Below are 19,829 nucleotides of genomic sequence, written 5' to 3' on the forward strand. Positions count from 1 at the left end.
TGGGGATAAGATTACAAAAATATTTTGGGATTTTCTAGCAATAAATATGAAAGAACGAGGCCGGGCGTTAAGAATGTGTATCAAACTAAAATTTATGAACTAAAAGACAACATTTTGCCTTATCGAAAACGCAGGCAGGCATAACACCGCACATATGAACCGTATTGCTGGGATTAATAATAATAATGGATTCAGCCCAGGTGTGTATCAACAGGTTTGTGATAAGGTGCAACTCAAGTGGCCAGCTGATGATGACGATGACGATGATGATGATGATATCATGGCAAAAAACAGGAAGACAGCTCGCTCCATTCATGCTAACAGAGCCAAAGAAACAAAAAATAGAGTTAATAATTTCTCAATTTTCACATTATGCTTTAACTGACCTGGGACAATTAGTTGACGGTATTTACGATCATGATAAGTCGCAGCGATTAGAAGAAGAACGACACAACAACAACAGCAACAACAACAAGAATGACAAGAAGAAAATACCTTAAAGTTGATATCAATATCTAGATAAGATAGCCAACTTTAATCGAAAGCAACTTCCTTTCATACAAAACAGGAAGAACATTTCAAAATGACAAGAGAAATTATTTAAATAGACATATATTTAATACAACAAAAATTGTCGAAAGTTTCCAAATTCAATAAACTCGCAAGATGCACAACAACAGTTCGGATATGAGTTCAAATGCCACAATCGTCAGTGGAGATAATGCGGCATTAAAAACACCTCCCACCAAAGGGTCACACAACAACAACAACAACAACAAGAGGCAACACACTCATAGTCGAAGTCGTAGTCGGAGTCGAAGTCGAAGTCATAGTCCTGGTGCCATATCCGAAATATTCAAATTGAATCCATCGGAATTGCCCTCAAACAGTCGTCGCGCGTTGCTGCAACATATGGTGGCAAGTCTGCCGAAAATATTGCAGAATCGTGTGCTCGCTCTGAAGCACAATCAACTGCAGCAGATCAAGATATCGGAGCAGTTCTTTCGCGAAGTCTACGAGCTCGAGAAGCGTTTCTATGCCCAGAGCTGCACGCTCTTCGATGCCCGTCGCGACATTGTCGCCGGCAATGTGGAGCCACCGAGCATTGAGCGCTATTGGCACGAAGAGCCTGACGAATTGCTCGAGGAGATTAAGAGTAGTGAGGATTTCAAACAGCTGGCCGAACAGCTGCCACAGCTGTCGGCGAATGCTGTGGGTGTGCCTCGCTTTTGGCTGACAGTGTTTCGCAATGTGGCACTCATCTCGGATCTGGTGCAGGAGCACGATGAGCCGCTGCTCGAGTGTTTGCTCGATGTGCGCATTCGCTATGAGCCCGACAGCTATACGATATACTTTCAGTTTCAGCCCAACGAGCATTTGCACACCTCATCGCTGGTCCTCACCAAAAAGTATATTCTACGCCACGAGGCGGACAAAGAGTATCCGTTCATGTTCGAGGGACCGGAGATTGTCCGCTGCGAGGGCTGTCACATACATTGGCGCGATGGCTTCAATTTGACGCTGCAGACGGTGCGACAGAAGCGTGCCCGGAAGGGTGCTCGGCACTTGGCCAAGGTGATGCCACGCGAATCGTTCTTTCGCTTCTTCTCACCACCACAGGCCATGGATCTATCGCTGGCCGATGAGAAGACCAAGATGGTCTTGGGCGCCGACTTTGAGGTAGGCTACTTGCTACGCACACAGATTGTGCCCAAGGCGATACTCTTCTATACCGGCGACATTGTCGACAATGTGAATGACGAACTTGCTGCCACCGCGGACAATACATCGGCATCGGTATCTTCGGGATCGGAGGGAGCTACCAAAGCATAATGCATCGCGATAGTGTATGTTATGTTAATTAAATTTATTGTATAAATAACTCTAGCGCATTTTTCGACTTCACACAACAAGGAAAGAATATAAACTTATTTAAATATGCTTGTGTAGTACTCCTCTTCCAGATCGTAGAGATCCATGGCCATCTCATCCCGTAGCTTCATCAGTTTCTTATCGCATTCGATTTGTGTGGCGCGAAATAGTTGCGAATTATTTGTGATTGCCTCGTTCACCGAATGGAAATCATTCAGTATCAGATATTGCTTTAAATCCGCGACCAGTTTCATTAACGATTCGCCAGCTCGCACTGCACATTTTTAGAAATGATGACGATTGTGTATTAATGATCGTAATGTGTAGCAACAAAACTTACCCATATTGGCTGCCCGCACTTGCATTTCCAGCGCATCCTGTTCGCATTGGGTTATCTTTGATATTTGACTATGACTCTCTCGTCTCGCCAGCTTGAGTATTTCTGTAAACAAATTGCATTCGCACGAATTGCGATTAATAAGTAAAACAAAATCACAGCAGCAATGAAGAGAGTATAACACAAACATTGAGTGTGAATAAATAAACAGAATTGTCTTCTTTGTGGTTTGCCACATTTGCCGTCCACCGCCACTCAAAAGTAGAAGTTGACCGACTTGAGCAGACGTTTTTTCTCCATCTCTCTTCTGAAACATGGGCGCCTCGATGACATTGTTCAATGTCTTTGATCGTTTCGCGGGCATGGAGGATGCCCGTCTACTGATGATCGGCCTGGATGAAGCCGGCAAGACGACAACGTTGTATCAACTGAAGTTGGGCAGCAGTTTGACCAGCATACCAACGATTGGCTTTAATGTGGAGATGTTCAAGCATCGGCGATTGCGTTTCACCATCTGGGACATTGGGGGACAGAAGAGTGTGCGCTCGATGTGGCGTTACTATTACAATGATGCAGCAGGCATTATATTCGTGGTAGATGCGGCGGATACGCAACGTTTCCCCGAAGCCATGTCTGAGCTGCACTCGGTGTTGCATGTGAACGAGCTGCGCAACAGTGTGCTGATGGTGTTTGCCAACAAACAGGACTTGCCGCATGCGATTGCACCCGATGATTTGGCACTGCGTTTGCGTCTCCACGAGCTGCACCAGCGCTGGAAGGTGCACGGTGTTAGTGCCAGAAATGGCAAAGGTGTCCACGAGGGCATCGAGCAGCTGTATCGCATGATTCGTCAGCGTCATTAAAATACTTGACAACCACTATGTGCTATTGCAAATAAATAATCAAATACAACATTGTTCACATTAGTTACCTTCGAAATTCTCCAACATGCTGCGTACGTCGTCTTTGAGGCGCGCATTATACGATTTGAGCAGTGCCTCCTTTGACTGCGGCAATATTGCCCGTGAGCCGCTGGCCATTCTGTCTGTTTGTCTGTCCCTTCACTTCTACTTCCTGGTGTCCTTGAACTTGATGCTAACGCTTATTGCTCTTTACTTCAACTTTGCGTTTTTAATTTTCTTATTAATGCATGTTTTGTTTGTGAGTTGTTTTGTTTTATACGCACTTCGTGACCGCTTGTTTAGTGGTGGTACAACATCGATGAATCGTTTGTTCCAACGGTCACACTGCAGCGATAGTGATGAACACTTTGCACCACACAGTAAAACGTCGATAGATTACAACCATCACAAATAATGCCATTAACTGCACATCCATCATTTATACAAGCTAATAATGCAATTATGTGAAATTTTAAAATAAAATACAAATATTTCAAGGTTAAATTTTCTTATTAATGCAATTTTTTGTAAATTGTAATTGAAATACAAATATGTGTGGCTTAAAAATAATAAATAATACAATTATCTGTAATATGCATTTAAATTACGAATGTTTTTAACATTAAATTCAAAATTCACCCAATTATCAGCAATTATTACAAATGTTTTTGCTTTCACTCATCGAACGTACAAATGCCAGCCGTTGTACGTTTAATTAACAAAACAAAAACATGTTTCAATAATTTAAGGTATTCATCTATAGACAAAGCATTTAAGCTCTTTTCAATGCCTTTATAGGCAATGCATTTAAGCTTAGTTTTGTAACTTGAACTTGAAGTAGAATTGGTAAATCAAAAAGAAAGTACAAAAAAGATTATAATTAAACTACCCAAATGTACTTGCGTTTGTGTTTATAATAAGAAATGGAAAACTTTTTAAATTTTGCTATAAAAATTATCGATATAAGCAACTGCGTAACGGTATCGATATTCGTTAATTTCCCATACACTAATGACATCGATTGTATCATTACACAGTTTGCTCAATCACGATTAAGATCAAATCGATGTTCGAATGACTTTTCACATCACTATTGTGTGGTCATAGCTTTTGTGTGTTCAAGTCGAATGCAACTTGTGTTTTTGTTCTTTCAAGTAACATCTGGATTTGTGTTCCTCATAATTGTTATTCACTATATTTATTATATAATAAATGCTGTTGCTGGTGATTTTGCTATTACCACGACAATAAAAACTTGCTCGAGCGAACCCGATTCCACGAAAGCTTCAAATCATCACAGAGCAACAAAGGAACCAAAGCAGGATCCAATTTTGGTCCAAGCAACTAAAACACCTTCTAAGTCGAGCACAATGCAATCAAGTGATGATGCGAAGTTTATTAAAAAGTGAGTTTAATTGTGTCCATATAAACATTGACTCCCACACATACATATGCACATCGTACATATCTATGTTGATTAAAACTGCACTCAAGCCAGTAAATAAAGAAGTCTTAAGTGCATTTCTAACTAAAAAAAGATAGAAACAATTCATTCAAATAATGTGCAAAAATATAAACAAAGATTTTCACAATTTTTCGGCGACACTGTTTTGCTTTATTGATTTTCCATTTGCTTTAACCTTTCGTTGCCGTTGGATAATATACAAGCACATACACACAAACATTGTACACACACACACACACGCATACATACAGTGGCTCACAGCTTCTATGCTAAGGTTTAACCAGCTGTAACTTAGAAACCATTAGACCTATGACTATAATTTAAAATTATTAAATAATGTGTGTAGTTTATTTTGGGAACAACTGTTATTTTATAAGAACAAATCGAAAACAAAAAAGTCCATGAAATGAGCAGAGGCGGTGTTTGAGGAAACTAGGAAAAACCATATTCTTTAACATTTTTCTTTGCTAAAAATGATTCATTTTTTTAATAGTTTCTTATAAAAGGGGATTTGGCTAGTCATTTCATTCATTTGTTTAACCCATTGAATAAAACACATTAAATTTGTAAATCTTCTAAAGAAATTATTTTTTTTCTTAAGTAGTAAGAGAAAATCCTAAGAGCTTTACAGATCCTTTCAGGGTACAAGATGGTAGTAGCTGAGAAAAGATTGTGTTCGTAATGTACTCTTATTGAATTGCACAGATTTTATAATTATTGTAAATTAATAGTGGAATTTTTTTTTTATTTATTTTATTCAATATTAATTCATCATAATCTTATTTTCAGGCGCTGGAAGGGCGGCAGCATTGAACCACACCCTACCGATAAAGCCTTGATAGTTAACTACCAACTGGAGGCGACTGTTTTTGGAGAACCCAACAATCCCATGATTGAAGAAAAGAAGGTATGAAATTACTATAACAAATGTAATACGGAATCGTGCTTCGGTATTTAAAACAATTGTATAGCCACGAACTTTTTATTTCTGTTAAGTTAGTTTCGGTAAAATTAGTTTAAAATATAATGAGAGTAAATGATAATACAATTAGGAAAAGTATAGCTACTAAAGTGTATATTCCTTATCATTTCATAACTTTGTAAAGCCTTGGACTAACTAATTCCCTTATTAACTGACAATTGTCAGTCAATTTTCAAGGGAAGTCTACTTTATTTGCTTTTGGTAGTGTTACATATCGACATTTTAATTTTAATATTTTGTTTGTTTATTTTATTAATAAATTTAACAATGAAAACTTTTTTTTTAATATTTTAAAGTTTATTTACGACACATTACTAACTCCGGCAATCTTGGCAATGCAAATAATCCCGAACTCACATGATATATAATATTGCACACATCAGTAAGAGGCACAATTGATACTTATTTGATGAACAAAATATGACCTTTCATTAAATAAATGTTAAAGGCCCGGTGGAATATACATTTTTTGGTTTTGCAATGATTATACAATTTCCATGCTAAAAAAATATATAAATATTATGCACAATGGATAATTGAAATTTTGCAAAAAATATACAAATTGCAATTTCGAATGAAATACTGGAGCACAGCTGATAATTGAATTATCATAGTAAGAAAATCGAATTTCATAATATTATGTGATATGATTTTTGTCTGCCAGAATTGCCAGAAAATCATTCGCTTGCGATCATTAAACGCCAAAACAGACCCAGCGAGTCTGGCTCGAGAAGTAGTGGAGAAATGTGACCTTATACACAAGTCGCAGTTAAACGATGTTGAACAGATCATATTCTATCTAAAAAACCGCAAAGACAACGCAACGAACGGTGAGTGTAAGATATGCCTACGAAAGAAGTGGAATACTTATTTTTTTGTTTCTCCTTCAGATATTACTGACAACAGTCACAATAGTAATCGAAGAGCAACTGCTGTTCACAATTCCCATATGCGGTCTTCTGCACGATCGCACAATAACGTAACGGCTATGACCAGTAGCACCATGGGGACGGGATCTGGAGGGACAACAGCACTGACAACGCCGTCGACAGATCCAGTATCCATTAATAACATTGATGAGTATGTGGAGCTCTTATATGAAGAGGTGGCGGAGCGAGTTCGTGGCTCGGCAATGATATTGCAAATAGCGCGTAATGCTGATAATCTTGAGGAACTGGAAAAGAACGGTAAATGAATGAGAACAATAATATTTGGGATACATTAATTTCTCTTAGAATCCGACCTGTCGAACTCAATCATTTTAAATCCTTTGGTCCCACAACCTTGTATGCAGTTAATCGAACTTAACCTTAGTTTAGTACACCTTAAATGAATAAATTCCCTGATACATATGGATCATAGAGAGAACATATTAGTGTAGAAATATTCATTCACTTATCTGACAGACAAAATCATATTCTTTATATTACAGAAGCTTGCCTCAGTGCATTGTCTCGCGTTTTGCGCGAGGATTGGCGCAAATGTCTGGATTTATCCACCAACATAATTTATATATTCTTCTGCTTTTCTACCTACACCAAGTTTCATCCTCTAATTGTTCATTACAAGGTAAATATTTAGCAATTTCGCTTTACCACAGTACACGATAAATTAATAAGTATCTTCCCAACAGATTGGATCACTTTGCATGGATGTCATCGACTATGAGCTGCGTCGATACGAGACCATGCGCAATGAGTTGGACGTGCGTAAGCAGCCTTATGATTCCACTCCGCTTTCTGCTAAGGCTAGTAAAGAGAAACTTAATCGCAGCACTGACAACTTTTTGGATATTATGAACGAAGAGAAACCCAAAGACGTACGTACAATACTGCATAAATTGCAAAATATTCAGGCATTGTCTCTGGCACATTTGTTCTTGCAATTCAGTTGTAAGGAATCACACTCTCACATACTTTTGATCTTTTGTAGATGGAACCACCACGACGACGCATACCCGAGTTAAAGCAGCGTCCAAAGTCTGGCAATTGGAGTAGCTTTCACGGAACAATGTCTTCCTCCTTAATTAAAAGTCAAGTGCTGAACAGCAGTTACCATGAAGCATTGTCCGCGGGAACTGGAACTTCTTGCAATGCCAATTCTAGTGCGATGGATTCAGCGTATTCGGTTGATTCAAAAGCGCAGAGCAATGAGTCCCTAGATCATAGCGATCCTAAAGTCAAAAAGGAGGAATTCGATCGACTCAACAAGCAACTGAAGATGTTTGCCAAGAAACAGGAACAATTGCTGCGCGTTGCATTCTATCTGCTGCTGAACATGGCTGAAAATGTTAAGCTGGAGGAAAAAATGCGTAGAAAGAATATTGTTAAAATGCTTGTAAAAGCACTGGATCGCCAGAATATTGATCTGCTTATGCTCGCTAGCACATTTCTCAAGAAATTGTGTATTGTGGGCGATAACAAAGATGAGATGTCCAATTTAAACATTGTCGCCAAGCTACCTCGCCTCTTTCAAAACGCGCATACGGATCTCGTTCAGGTCACACTCAAGCTAGTCTTCAATCTATCGTTTGATGGTGGGATTCGCAGGCAAATGATTGCGGCTGGTTATCTGCCCATGCTTATCAAGTTCATCAACGATGAGAAGCATCACGCGACTGCAGTTAAAATACTTTATCATATGAGTCTCGATGACAAAGTGAAATCAATGTTTACCCACACGGAGTGTGTACAAATGGCCACTGATGCCATCATACTGAATCTCAACGTAAAGGTGGATCCCGATCTTATAGCGCTGTGCATTAACTTGTCACTCAACCATCGCAATGCGCAGATTATGGTCGAAGGTAAACGACTACACAGCCTCATGGATCGTGCCTTTAAGTATCAAGATGCTCTTCTCATGAAATTGTTGCGAACTCTTTCGCAACACGAGTCGCTGCAACTGCTGTACATCGATTACGTGGGAGATTTAGCCCGGATTTTAACCATATGTGACAATGAATCTTTTATTGTCGAGTGCTTGGGAATACTGGGAAATCTTGCGCTTACTGACCTCGATTATTCCCAAATCCTACAAAACTTTCAATTAATTCCATGGATACGTCAATTACTAGTTCCCTGTGCCAGAATGGATGATCTGGTGCTCGATACCATTGTTTATCTGGGCACTTGTGCTTGCGACGAACTTTGTGCGCTACTATTCTGTCGAGCTAAGGTCGTTCTATCGCTAATCGAGCTGCTAAAAGCCAAGCAGGAGGATGATGAGATTGTGTTGCAGATCATTTTCGTATTTCAACAGATACTTCAACACGAAAGCACTCGCGAGTATATGATTAAGGAGACTGAGTCGCCGGCCTATCTAATCGATCTTATGCACGACAAGAACGAAGCAATCCGAAATGTATGCGATTATTGTCTGGATATTATAGCCATCAGCAATAGTGAATGGGCTAAGCGAATTAAAGTGAGTATATTCATATTCATTTAGATTTTTCATTATGATTTATTTACGTATTTATTTTTATCATTTTTGAATATGCAGCTGGAAAAATTCCGTAATCATAACTCACAATGGCTCTGCATGGTGGAGTCGCAACAGGATCGTGAAACAGAGCAGGACTTTTTAGAAAATAACGATGACGACAATGATTTGGACACGTATTTGCGATCCGAGTACCTAAATAATTGCGACCTTTACAATAGCTCCAACATTAACGAGCGCGATAATGACACAAACAGTACCAATAGTAATAATCCGGGCAGTCCATCTTATAGCAGGCCAATCAGCACGTAAGTTTATAGTGTCATTCTATTTGAGTATTTAGTTATATATATTTTTATGCAGCTACCGACGAAGCCAGGATCTTGACGAATTATACAATATGACCTCAAGCTCGAAGTCACAAGGTTCCAACCAAGGCGTCAATGAAAGTAATTACAATATGTTTAAGCCGCAAGATGGTGATGACATGAATGAAGAGCTGGCATAGTTAAGATATTGAATAAATTATGTAAATTATATCGCAAAATTAGTCAGTGTTGTCATTATAAAGTGTATCTGTTTCTAACAATTTTTGTTTCAAAACGATGTTCACTTGTTGAAGATTTCGTTCGTAACGAAACTTCTAGCTTAAACTGTATTGCACATTGTACAACAAAAACAACTTGGTCTCAGTCCTTTAATTTTGTTTTAGCATAAATTTAAAAAATTATTATTTAATGCAATAAATACATTTTTCTAATGAGCATTATTCCCGAACTTAATTTTCACATGGCTGACGAAAATTCTATAATTAATCCCTCTTTGTAGATGTCAGCTAGGCAATAGACCGAACGTGAACGTAATGGGTCTGGCTGAGCCACGCGATTCTGGGCGAAGATGTTCGGATGGTAACGCGAAGTACCAAAGTTCCTTGGCTTGTACAAAGCGGTTGTGAACACTTGATTATTATGATTTTATTATAGTGTTCCTCCTAGCATAACTAAAGTGTGATGCATAGATTAACTCAGAGGTATATCAGAATGTTTTATTGCGTTCTCGCTTCGGTATATTTCTAACTTAGATGCAATGCAGCTGCCGCCAATGACGGTCCTGCGCTATAGACAGTTAACGATAGATTGTGGCATTTAATTCTATCGTTAACTATCGACAGTTACGGATAGTTCTTCCTTTCATAAATCTAATTCGTTTAACTACGCAAACAATAATTATTGTCAACAATCAATGAATAAACATATAACACATACGAGTATAAGCTTAAGAATATATATATGTACATTAGAATATCGCTCACAGAAGCGATGAGGTAAATATTTGTTTTAGAATCTGCGGCAGTTTTGTAACATCCATACATACAAAGCTTTGACCGGCTGGCATTTCAGTTATGATTCTGGAAGAAAAATAAGTTTAAATTTAAATAATTCGAAATAGGTTTAGTCGTAATTAACAGTTACGTACTCCTCGGCCTCTTCAGCAAGACTGCCAATAAAGATGACGTAGCCTTTAACCTTAGGTTCACCGCTTCGAAGAGCCTTTGCCAGATCCTTGGGTGCAATACCGTAGCGGGCGAGATTGGCATCGCTAAGGACAACAACAGTACCATTTTCATAGTTTTCCTCAGCGCTCAATGAGGTACAAGCTTCGCGAGCTGCTTTCACCGTGCTGTCCCCAGACCAACAATATTGTGAATGCGCATGCATCTGACGTATTGCCATATATCGGTCCTTGTCGTTCTTAGGAGCACTTGCCGCATTCACGAAGGGCAATTCCCATCCTTCGCCACTATGTCCGATAATATCGTAAACGATTTTCTTTTCATATCCATGGAATGCTTCCATGACCATGACAACGGCCTCCAATTCACGATCAAGCCGACCATCATAGCCATTGAATCTGTTAAGCACAAAAAAATGTATAATTTTAATATAATTGAAAATATTGATGGACAGACAGACGGACTAAAGTTCTAACAGTGTTTCAAGATAATTTTCTTACCTGTACATGGATCCAGAGACATCAACAACAAGCTTGAGTCGATTTGGTTGCTCCTGTGCATGATCGGCCTCAGGATTAGCCTCACTGCGCCGTTTATATATGTTTTTCTCACCGGTGATGCCCTCAATGAGACGTGTGTCGTCAAGCTCACCATCGGTTTGATACTTTTGCCATAAGCGTTCCTTGCTCTTTGTCTGCATTGCCTCTAAAATAGCTTTAAGCTGTTGCACTTGCTTGCGATTCGGTTCACTATACTGTGCATAGACTTGATGATCGAATGCAGACATTTTAATCTCTTGCAATTTTTGCTCATATGCCTTACGATTCATTTCTCTTGCCGCACGTTTAATATCCTCTGGAATGGCCGCTTTTTCCTCATCGCTCAGTTGATGCACCTTATGGCCCTTGTCTAATCGAAATGGTCCACCTTTTCCGCCTAAGCCTGCCGTATCTCGTCCACCGGTGCCTCCCGCCCACGTATTGCCACCTACATGAGGCTCATTCTTGGGATCCTCTTTGCCGAACTTGGGTCCCGAAACGCCCAGGCCACTATAACGTTTGACACTTAGCTGGAGCTCCTTTTTCTCTCGCAGCGCTTGTAGTTCATTTTTGGCATATGCCTCAATGGGCAGACCATGCTTGGACAGCACCTGTGTAACCTGATCCAATGCCTCAGGTTGGTAACGATCGAAGTCTAAGACATTGCCCACCAGCTCGGACATGTCCTCGCCCGGATATGCCTCCAAGTGCTTAACAATGTTCACAACTTCACGCGTCGAGTATGGATAGTTGAGCAATCCCTCGTCAGCAAGATTTCGTAATTCACCGAAAGCGTTCACCAATTTTCGTAGCGTTTTAACGGGCACATTCGGTCCGTACTGCTGCAATAGGAAAATCTCCGAGTCTGGCATTGGATTGTCGATGGCATGACAGCTGAAGATATCACCAAGTGCCGCAAAGAAATCGTTGCCCAAAAACGGAAATCCAGGACGATTTGCTAGCACAATCAAACGAAAATCTGGATGCGTCTTAATAAAATCGAATGCGCCATCGGCACGAGTGTCATTGTGAGGCACAATACGTCGACCATCGGAAAGTATCATCTCGCCACTTTCGACTAAATTCCGCAAAATGCAGGTGACATTCACAGGCGCTTTGTCCGCCTCGTCAATAACCAGTACATGACCCGCTTTGACTGCCTTAACCAGCGCGCTGTCCTCGAAAACGATTTGGCCATCGCGTAGCGTTGACTGGACGGTTAAACTGTGTACCGTCGTGTCCCTGTGTAGTTGGATATATTCGCGCGGACGTCGCATAAGTTCCAAGAGCCGATCGATGAGTTTATTTTTGCCCACGCCTTGATTACCAACCAACAGCAGGTGCTCGCCAATTAAATAGTCCTGCAAAAGACGCTCCAGCAGCACAACATGTTGAGACATTTCATAAAATAGAGTGCTCGGTACTTTGGACTGCTGCTCCAATTGTAATTCAGCCAACGGCATCTCAGTTGCACCAATTCGTAGTCTATTGTCAACCACACTAATTTGACTAGTCTTATTTTTGTTGCCAAAGAATTTGAAATTTGAGCTTTGATTGATGCCGGCTTGTTGCATGGCTTGCTCCAATGCCGCACGGGATAATGATGGCATAAACTTTATCAGGAAGGTGTTTTGCAACAGTTCGTAGACATCGCTGTCGGGATAGGCAGCTAGGCGACGGCCCAATTTTAGTAGCTGTCGGGTTGACAGTGTTCCGGACAAACTCTGAAGCATCGAATCCGTTGAACTGCGTAAGATTTGTGCTAACTGCAGCAGTTGTTGCATCTTCGGTTCCACTTTGCCACAAAACTGCAACAACAGTTCGTTCTCTTCACTCTGCTGCAGTGGTCGGAGTTCCTGATAGAGAAACATGCTAAGCAATTCTGGGGTAAGCCAGCTGGCTTTTATGCCGCCAATTTTAGGTGGTTCCGCCAATGCTATAATGCGAAATGATTCGCGTATTGGAAAAATGCCAAGTTTGGTCAATTCGTCTTCACCAAGTCCTTGGCTAAGAAGAGCTTTGTAGCGATCTGAACGCAGCAATGTTGTGCCATCACATAGCTGCACCTCACGTTCATGAATTATTCTGTGGATAACAAATTAGGCTTAATTAATAAATCTTATTTTGATATTTATAATTTAGGCAATATGAGATTATTTACGACCAAAAATTAATGGGATTGAATGTTTCGTTCGTTTAACGGTCCGAACCTTTGCTTAAAAATGTAGATTGTCACCCAAGAAGCGAGCTCAACCTCATAACTTACCGTTGCAGAACAGCAGACGTACTCTTATGCAATCGATGAAGTCCGTTCAAAATAACAACCGATCCTGTTTTTGCTGCTCGTACTAACGGCGAATCCTGCCAGATAGTGTCGCCCTCAGCGTTGGTAATGCGTTGTTGGATCAAATCCCTAGAAGTCATATCTTCGTAGAGCATCATTGGCTCTGTGCTTTGATGAAGTAGCCGCATTAGCTGCTTAGTGAGCGTGAGTTTGCCTACGCCCTTCTCGCCGACCAAACAGATATCGCCCACGGCATACATTTGCAGCAACGAAGCAAGAACTTGGCGTTGATGGGATAGATCCACAAATTTTTCACTTGAAACTGAAATTGATCCACCTGGCAAACTCAGTTGTAGATCATCGAGGTTCACTTTGATTGAGTCTTTCTCTTCCTGGCTGGTAACACTCTTCACCTTGTGGCCGGACACTCGCTGAATTTGAAGACTCGTCAATAATTCGTGTACACGCTTCTGTTGCTCGGCATTTAAAATACTTTGGTATGGATAAACGTTCGAAATCACATCATGTAGAGTGAGCGCTGGATTTGTTTGCTAAATACAAATGATTAATGTTGACATTATAAACATACTTATAATGATATATCAGAGCATAATAATTACCAGCATCTGGACAGCTAAACGCAGATTATGTAAAGGGAAATCGGGCAATTGAATATCCTTGTCAGCGGTTTGAAGCGTCAATGCAAACGTAAGTAGTTGTTTTAGTTTCTCAGCAGGCACATCAGATGCCAGTTGTTGCAATTCATCGTACAGCTCCAGAAATGTGTATGACGCGACATTTCGCGATTGGAATCTCGAACGCAGTGGCGGATCAAGGGGCGTTCCTTTATATTTCTGTGCGGGCAAACCTAGTGCAACGACGCGAAAGTCCTCAGAGACCCGCAGGACACCCCATTGATCAAGTTGCTCTTTTGTGTGAGTCTGTAAAATTGATCCATAAATATAAGTTTTGAATTGCTTAAAAACATTTTAGATGACACACTCACCTCTAACAATTTATCATAACGATCAGGCGCCATTAGAAACTTGCCACTCTCCAGATGCATTTCACGATTCTCCAACAGATTGTTGAGCACTGGCAATACATTGCGTTCAACATTCTCAACACCGTCCAAAACTAAGACCCGCCCATGAAGTGCAGCTCTCACGGCGCATTGATCATAGTATGTTGCTGTTTTATTCTGAATCTCGCGTCGCTGCTTCAGATCATTCTCCGTTGTGTCGCGACTAAGTGCCACGTATTCCAGTTCCCGATTCGTCAGCTCCAGGTACTGCATGACCAGTTGTCGTCTAAGCGGCCCAGGAGAACCGAGAAGAAACATATCTTGCTTTAATGCATCCTTTTGTAGCATCCATCGCAAGTGATGGAGTCGGGACTGACTCATCTCAATTGATCCATCACGTGCGTAATTTACTAAAAAATCAACACTTTGATTTAAAACATTTATTCTTATACGTTTGTGATCACTACTTTTTACTCAAATAAGAACAAAGTTTCTATAAGATTCATGAAATCAATCTCAGAATAAATATTGTACGATTCTGTTTAAAAACGTGGACAAAATTTAAAAACAACATCGATCTGTATGGAATCTTTAAATTAGTTTCCTCCAATATTGTAATGTCTAGATTTATTCAACAGAAAAGTTACTTTGTAATTCATACCAAACTGGATAATTAAATCATGATCTTTCATTTAAAATTTAAATGTTATATACAAGTTTAAAATTTGTAAAAAAAAACAAAGTTTAAAACTGAAAATCGGAATCGATCAAGTAAATAATTAATAGCTGAAGCTGAATAATTCTTCGAATTAGACGCGAAATTAAATTATCAATGTAATTTGTTGTTTTTGTAATCAAACATAGTGTTTACAGAAAATGCATGTAAAACTCCGAGTGTTAATTGACATTCATCTGACTGTATTACTTATCACTTAGATAAATTCGGAGACTATAAGATATAAAGTTACTAATCGTTGTTTGTAGACATCACTTGAAAATATCAAACAACTCTTTTTAATTGTTTAACAATTTCACAATCTGATTACTAAGTAATCTAGGAACTAATAGAAAGCTTATGTCCAAATTATCCAGCACAATGTACAGTCCTCACACAATTAATGAAGATATTTAGCTCTAGGGTCTATAGTATAGATGTGTTACTTGTAGGAAATTGCTTCTTGCATAATGATTGATTGCAATTAATAGGTTGATCTGTGGAAGATCGAAGGCATATCTTTGAGAGCAACTTACTAAAATGGCCAAATAAGATAAATAAGGCTGAATCTATTCAATCAAGAATAAAACTAAGTTTATAGTTGAATTCTTATGCTGACACTTAATAATTATCTATATTTCTCTCATCTTACGAGATCAGATAATCATGTTCTTATTCAAGTGACGAGTAGTGAGTACACATTTGTGTTTGTGACTGGACTTTGGACTTGTGGCAATCAGCAAGTAAACTTTACCATATTTATGCGGTACCAAATGAATATTTTTCGGCTTTTTTAAACGCACAGCTACATCACCAATGGTTATCTGTTCACCATCTAAATCTTTACTATCCCTGGCAATTGTCGCACAGTGTCGTCCCCATACGGTCTTCTGGAGGCTTTGCCGCACTAAATATCCTCCGCGACATTGTAGATGATATATCATAGCAGTTATCGTCGATCGATCAAGAATTTAAAACAAACAACAAACAAGAGGATTCGCCACCGATGTCTACTATGCTAATGTCGGTTTAAGGAACAGGTAGTTAAATAATAACAAAATGATAAACGTGTTGTGAAGCATATGTTCAATTCAGAATAAGTTCTCTTGAACGGTTCCAAAATGATTTAATGAACCACAAGTCAGATGGAAATCATATGGTTGTTCATTTGAGTCCCATTATATCCGTTCACACTGCGGTCTATGGTCTGTCTCTCGAATATAAAATTACGTACTTCCATTTAGTACAATTTTGTTTATATTTGTTTGAATTGTTTTCGAAGGTCAATTATCAAATTTTGCAAAATTATTTTGAGCTTCGTTGTTAATGCATATGAAAAATGTAAATAAAAAAATTTCCAAAAGTGATTATTCACTTTGATGACATTATCGTAAATTAATTAAGTTAAATCGAAATCTTTCTTGAAAGCAACTTTTGGAGCTATATAAAAATATATGAACGCTTTGGTAGAAATTATTTGGAATTTCTTGTGAAATGGTATATTTCTGAAAAATCGAGTCAAAGAGTTTTGAGCTCGATGGTATATTTTAACGGCTAAGCCACGGCCACACTGCTTGAATTAATATGTTTCTGAAACCACCAAAGTTTTAATGTTATTGTTTTTTCTATAATAATAAAAAATCAGACATTGGAAGGGCACTCAACGAAAAAAATTTTGCTTTTATATTAAAATGCTTTTGCATAAAGTAAAAATATACATATTTTAACAAGCTAATGCTGGCCAAATGTTAATGTGATCTTTGTTTTTTAAAATGGTAAACAATTGCTGCAATTGTATTTTATGATTAAATTACATGTGTATCTTTTCCCTGTAATAGAAGAATATTGTTGTAATACTGAGCTTTATTTGCTACATCGCCTCGATCTCGAGCAGCGCCCAGCAATTAGCATCCCCACCGAACATCATTCTAATTCTGAGCGATGATCAGGATATCGAGTTGCACGGCATGCATCCGCTTCAACAGACAATGCAATTGTTTAACATGTTTGGTAGCCAGTTTACACATGCATTTACCACCTCTCCCATTTGCTGTCCGTCGAGGGCAAGCCTTTTATCGGGTCAATATGCCCACAACCACAAGACGTTCAACAATTCATTGAATGGTGGTTGCAATGGTCAGCATTGGCGTGAAAAATTCGAGCCTCGAGCATTGCCTGTACTATTGCAACAGCACAACTATCAAACATTCTATGCTGGGAAATATTTAAATCAGTACAAGGGTGCTGAAGTTCCGCCTGGTTGGCAAGAATTTCATGGACTTCATGGCAACTCACGGTACTACAACTATACACTGCGAGAAAATGCACAAAACGTCAGCTACACGGACACATACTTAACCGATCTTCTAACAGAGCGCGCAGCTAACTTTATTCGAAATGCAATTCAAAAAAAACCGGTAAAACAACCATTTTTTGCAATGATTGCTCCACCAGCTGCACATGAACCTTTTACACCAGCTCCACGTCATGCCGGTTCATTTGCCGATGTTTATGCTTTGCGTACACCCAGCTTTAATGTTCCACACAAAGGTAAGTCAGTTGATTTATACTTAAATTTATTATTTCACCGGCTATCTATAAAATTCTAAGTATCTTCACTTAGCTAACGTCATTTACATGTCCGAGTATTGATCTGCATTAACCCATAAAATTATATAAAAGTTTTAAAAAATATAAGTTTTTCCCAGTTCTTTTTTTTTAACATTTTACATTGCGAAATTATTGCTTAAATACAATTGGTGCAGCTGGTTTGTTATCTAACTGGATTGTAGGAATTTTTTGTATAAAAAGGTACCATTATTTTTCAAAAAGTTAATGTACGAAGAAAACTAAGAAAAACTATATCAGTCATGGTATAAATGTATCAAATATTAGGATGTTGTAAAATTATAGACCCAAAGAACATACTAAAATTTAAATTTCTTACTAAATATTAGGCATACACAAATAGTGATTTATGCTAATTTTATATAATTTAGATAAGCACTGGCTCGTTGGGTCATCCAAACATCTGTCAAATGCTGCAGTCTCCACTATAGATACATATTTTCAAAAGCGATGGGAGACACTTCTTTCAGTGGATGAGATGATGACGACTTTGGTGGCTGTGCTGAACGAAACGCAGAGCCTTACAAATACCTATATTATATATACTTCGGATAATGGATATCACTTGGGTCAATTCGCACAGCCATTCGATAAACGACAGCCTTACGAGACTGACATCAAGGTGCCTCTGCTCGTAATGGGCCCAGATGTGCCCAAGAACCAATTAATACACATTCCGGTTAGCTTATTGGATCTTGCGCCTACTATATTGGAATGGGCAGGCATTTCAGTTCCTGATTATATGGATGGTAGATCCTTTAAGGAAGAATTAGTTGCAGCAAATAAGAATTTGACTTTGCAAACGACGATGCATGAACGCACTTTACTTATCGAATATTGGGGTGAAGGCAATGACGAAACATTTAATCCGTTGTGCCCATGGCAACGAAAAGACCATTTATCCCAATGTTCTCCAGTTGCTGAATGTCATTGTCAAGATGCTTGGAATAATACATACGCTTGTGTTCGTGATTTCCGGTACAATCTCGATCGTATTTATTGCGAGTTTCAGGACACCGAGGTAATAACTTATATAAATTTCCAAAAATAGAAGAGTATCTTAATGGAATAACTTTTTTTACCAACTAGCATTTTGTGGAGGTTTATGATCTATCAGAGGATCCTTATCAACTGACAAATATTGTGAATGATATACTCCCAATTGAACAAGCCACATACAGTATCCTGCTCGATAAACTTAGGAAATGTGCTGGTAAAAAATGCAGTGAGTAAATTTCAGATCAGGGTTGCAAGCCCCGATGATTGTGGATTGAGTTTATTCGGCTTTTTGACCTCAATTGCGAATCAACAGCTATGGTTGGGTTCATGAAACGGTTTTTAGAGCAAACTTTTTTTTTATAAAAATATTTTCTATAAATCTTTAGTATCTCTCAAAAAAAATTGGAGACTATTATATCGTTATCACTTAAAATTTTGGTAAGAGGATTGATGGAAAGTGCCGATATGACAATTGCAAATACGACAGCAGTGAGGCCTACAACGATGGTAAAAAGAAAAATAAAGATGTAGATTTTATTTGTCAGGTTTATTGCCTGGCCTATTAGAATTGCTGTGATGACGAAGAATGCTATTTAAAGATGGTTGCAATATTAAATTGGAAACAAGTTGCCATAAATAATGGATTAACGAATCGTCTATATCATAATATATTGTAAGGTTATTCAATTCATATATACTTTTTTACTACGAGAGAGAAAGAGTTTACAATTGAATAAATTTTAATATTTATGTATGTATATGTACACCATAACGTGAATAAATGTATTCAACTCTGTACATCGCTGTTTACTGTTTTTTTTTTAAATATGTTAAAAAATAAAAGTTAAAAATTCGATCGTTACCAAAATTTCACAATTCAGTGGTCGAAATAGGCGTGGCTAGCTAAATATCCCGGACCGTTGGAGACTAAACTATGGCGGCAGGAAATTTTTTGTTTTACACCAGAATACAAGCCTAATGCTGGACGGGAGTCATTCCCACCAAAGATCGTGCTCGACAAAGAACTAAAGGATATTACATATTTACATATTACATACCTGACTTACGAATATAATGTCCATGCCATCTGGTTGTTTATCAGGAGGCCTTCCAGCAAAATCTGCT

The 19,829-nt window shown here is 38.7% G+C and overlaps 6 protein-coding genes across 9 annotated transcripts in view; 4 read left to right on the forward strand and 2 right to left on the reverse strand.

The window, feature by feature from the left end:
• The window catches only part of LOC133848102 (ATP synthase subunit delta, mitochondrial), a 118,464-nt gene that overhangs the window by 28,275 nt on the left and 70,360 nt on the right, over positions 1 to 19,829 (forward strand). The gene's annotated exons all lie outside the window — the stretch shown is intronic.
• On the forward strand, positions 562 to 1,939 carry LOC133847997 (nucleosome assembly protein 1-like 1-A). Its single transcript, XM_062283359.1, has one exon. It carries the CDS (start codon positions 667 to 669, stop codon positions 1,831 to 1,833), a length of 1,167 nt encoding a protein of 388 aa, XP_062139343.1. The 5' UTR covers positions 562 to 666; the 3' UTR covers positions 1,834 to 1,939.
• LOC133847999 (mediator of RNA polymerase II transcription subunit 22) lies at positions 1,849 to 3,467 on the reverse strand. 2 transcript variants are annotated; one of them, XM_062283361.1, is made up of 3 exons: positions 3,141 to 3,424; positions 2,213 to 2,314; positions 1,849 to 2,146 (listed from the first exon to the last, which is right to left on the reverse strand). In XM_062283361.1, the coding sequence occupies exons 1-3, from the start codon at positions 3,247 to 3,249 to the stop codon at positions 1,929 to 1,931; spliced, it is 429 nt and encodes a 142-aa protein (XP_062139345.1). In that variant the 5' UTR covers positions 3,250 to 3,424; the 3' UTR covers positions 1,849 to 1,928. The 2 variants fall into 2 exon arrangements, with proteins under 2 accessions (XP_062139345.1, XP_062139344.1); XM_062283360.1 differs by lacking the exons at positions 1,849 to 2,146; positions 2,213 to 2,314 and adding an exon at positions 2,321 to 3,042 and having other exon boundaries at positions 3,141 to 3,467.
• LOC133847474 (kinesin-associated protein 3) lies at positions 4,207 to 9,766 on the forward strand. Its single transcript, XM_062282550.1, has 9 exons — positions 4,207 to 4,516; positions 5,366 to 5,483; positions 6,223 to 6,388; positions 6,449 to 6,745; positions 6,991 to 7,127; positions 7,192 to 7,377; positions 7,491 to 8,984; positions 9,063 to 9,310; positions 9,366 to 9,766. Exons 1-9 carry the CDS (start codon positions 4,239 to 4,241, stop codon positions 9,508 to 9,510), a joined length of 3,069 nt encoding a protein of 1,022 aa, XP_062138534.1. The 5' UTR covers positions 4,207 to 4,238; the 3' UTR covers positions 9,511 to 9,766.
• Positions 10,027 to 16,115, reverse strand: LOC133847473 (von Willebrand factor A domain-containing protein 8). Of its 2 annotated transcripts, none has more exons than XM_062282548.1 (7): positions 15,832 to 16,115; positions 14,345 to 14,772; positions 13,959 to 14,279; positions 13,321 to 13,889; positions 11,016 to 13,139; positions 10,479 to 10,913; positions 10,027 to 10,410 (listed from the first exon to the last, which is right to left on the reverse strand). In XM_062282548.1, exons 1-7 carry the CDS (start codon positions 16,019 to 16,021, stop codon positions 10,311 to 10,313), a joined length of 4,167 nt encoding a protein of 1,388 aa, XP_062138532.1. In that variant the 5' UTR covers positions 16,022 to 16,115; the 3' UTR covers positions 10,027 to 10,310. The 2 variants fall into 2 exon arrangements, with proteins under 2 accessions (XP_062138532.1, XP_062138533.1); XM_062282549.1 differs by having other exon boundaries at positions 14,345 to 14,648; positions 15,832 to 15,969.
• On the forward strand, positions 16,707 to 19,499 carry LOC133848554 (N-acetylglucosamine-6-sulfatase-like). 2 transcript variants are annotated; one of them, XM_062284175.1, is made up of 4 exons: positions 16,707 to 16,852; positions 16,916 to 17,627; positions 18,077 to 18,726; positions 18,795 to 19,498. In XM_062284175.1, exons 1-4 carry the CDS (start codon positions 16,850 to 16,852, stop codon positions 18,936 to 18,938), a joined length of 1,509 nt encoding a protein of 502 aa, XP_062140159.1. In that variant the 5' UTR covers positions 16,707 to 16,849; the 3' UTR covers positions 18,939 to 19,498. The 2 variants fall into 2 exon arrangements, with proteins under 2 accessions (XP_062140159.1, XP_062140160.1); XM_062284176.1 differs by having other exon boundaries at positions 16,708 to 16,852; positions 16,919 to 17,627; positions 18,795 to 19,499.

The sequence above is a fragment of the Drosophila sulfurigaster genome, chromosome X (genome assembly GCF_023558435.1).
Source record: "Drosophila sulfurigaster albostrigata strain 15112-1811.04 chromosome X, ASM2355843v2, whole genome shotgun sequence".
Taxonomy (NCBI): domain Eukaryota; kingdom Metazoa; phylum Arthropoda; class Insecta; order Diptera; family Drosophilidae; genus Drosophila; species Drosophila sulfurigaster.

Bases quoted from the DNA above. Each gene is read 5' to 3' on its own strand.
- LOC133847474 (XM_062282550.1), top strand. From the start codon at position 4,239: ATGCAACTTGTGTTTTTGTTCTTTCAAGTAACATCTGGATTTGTGTTC. The intron at 6,746-6,990 runs GTAAATGAATGA...TTTATATTACAG, and splicing joins TGAGGAACTGGAAAAGAACG to AAGCTTGCCTCAGTGCATTG. The intron at 8,985-9,062 runs GTGAGTATATTC...TTGAATATGCAG, and splicing joins AATGGGCTAAGCGAATTAAA to CTGGAAAAATTCCGTAATCA.
- LOC133848554 (XM_062284175.1), top strand. The intron at 17,628-18,076 runs GTAAGTCAGTTG...TATATAATTTAG, and splicing joins CTTTAATGTTCCACACAAAG to ATAAGCACTGGCTCGTTGGG. The intron at 18,727-18,794 runs GTAATAACTTAT...TTTACCAACTAG, and splicing joins GCGAGTTTCAGGACACCGAG to CATTTTGTGGAGGTTTATGA.
- LOC133847473 (XM_062282548.1), bottom strand. From the start codon at position 16,021: ATGATATATCATCTACAATGTCGCGGAGGATATTTAGTGCGGCAAAGC. The intron at 14,773-15,831 runs GTAAAGTTTACT...TTGATTTTTTAG, and splicing joins TTTGGTACCGCATAAATATG to TAAATTACGCACGTGATGGA. The intron at 10,411-10,478 runs GTACGTAACTGT...TTTTTCTTCCAG, and splicing joins CTTGCTGAAGAGGCCGAGGA to AATCATAACTGAAATGCCAG.
- LOC133847999 (XM_062283360.1), bottom strand. From the start codon at position 3,188: ATGCGCGCCTCAAAGACGACGTACGCAGCATGTTGGAGAATTTCGAAG. The intron at 3,043-3,140 runs GTAACTAATGTG...CATGCGATACAG, and splicing joins CATGTTGGAGAATTTCGAAG to CTGCTCGATGCCCTCGTGGA.
- LOC133847997 (XM_062283359.1), top strand. From the start codon at position 667: ATGCACAACAACAGTTCGGATATGAGTTCAAATGCCACAATCGTCAGT.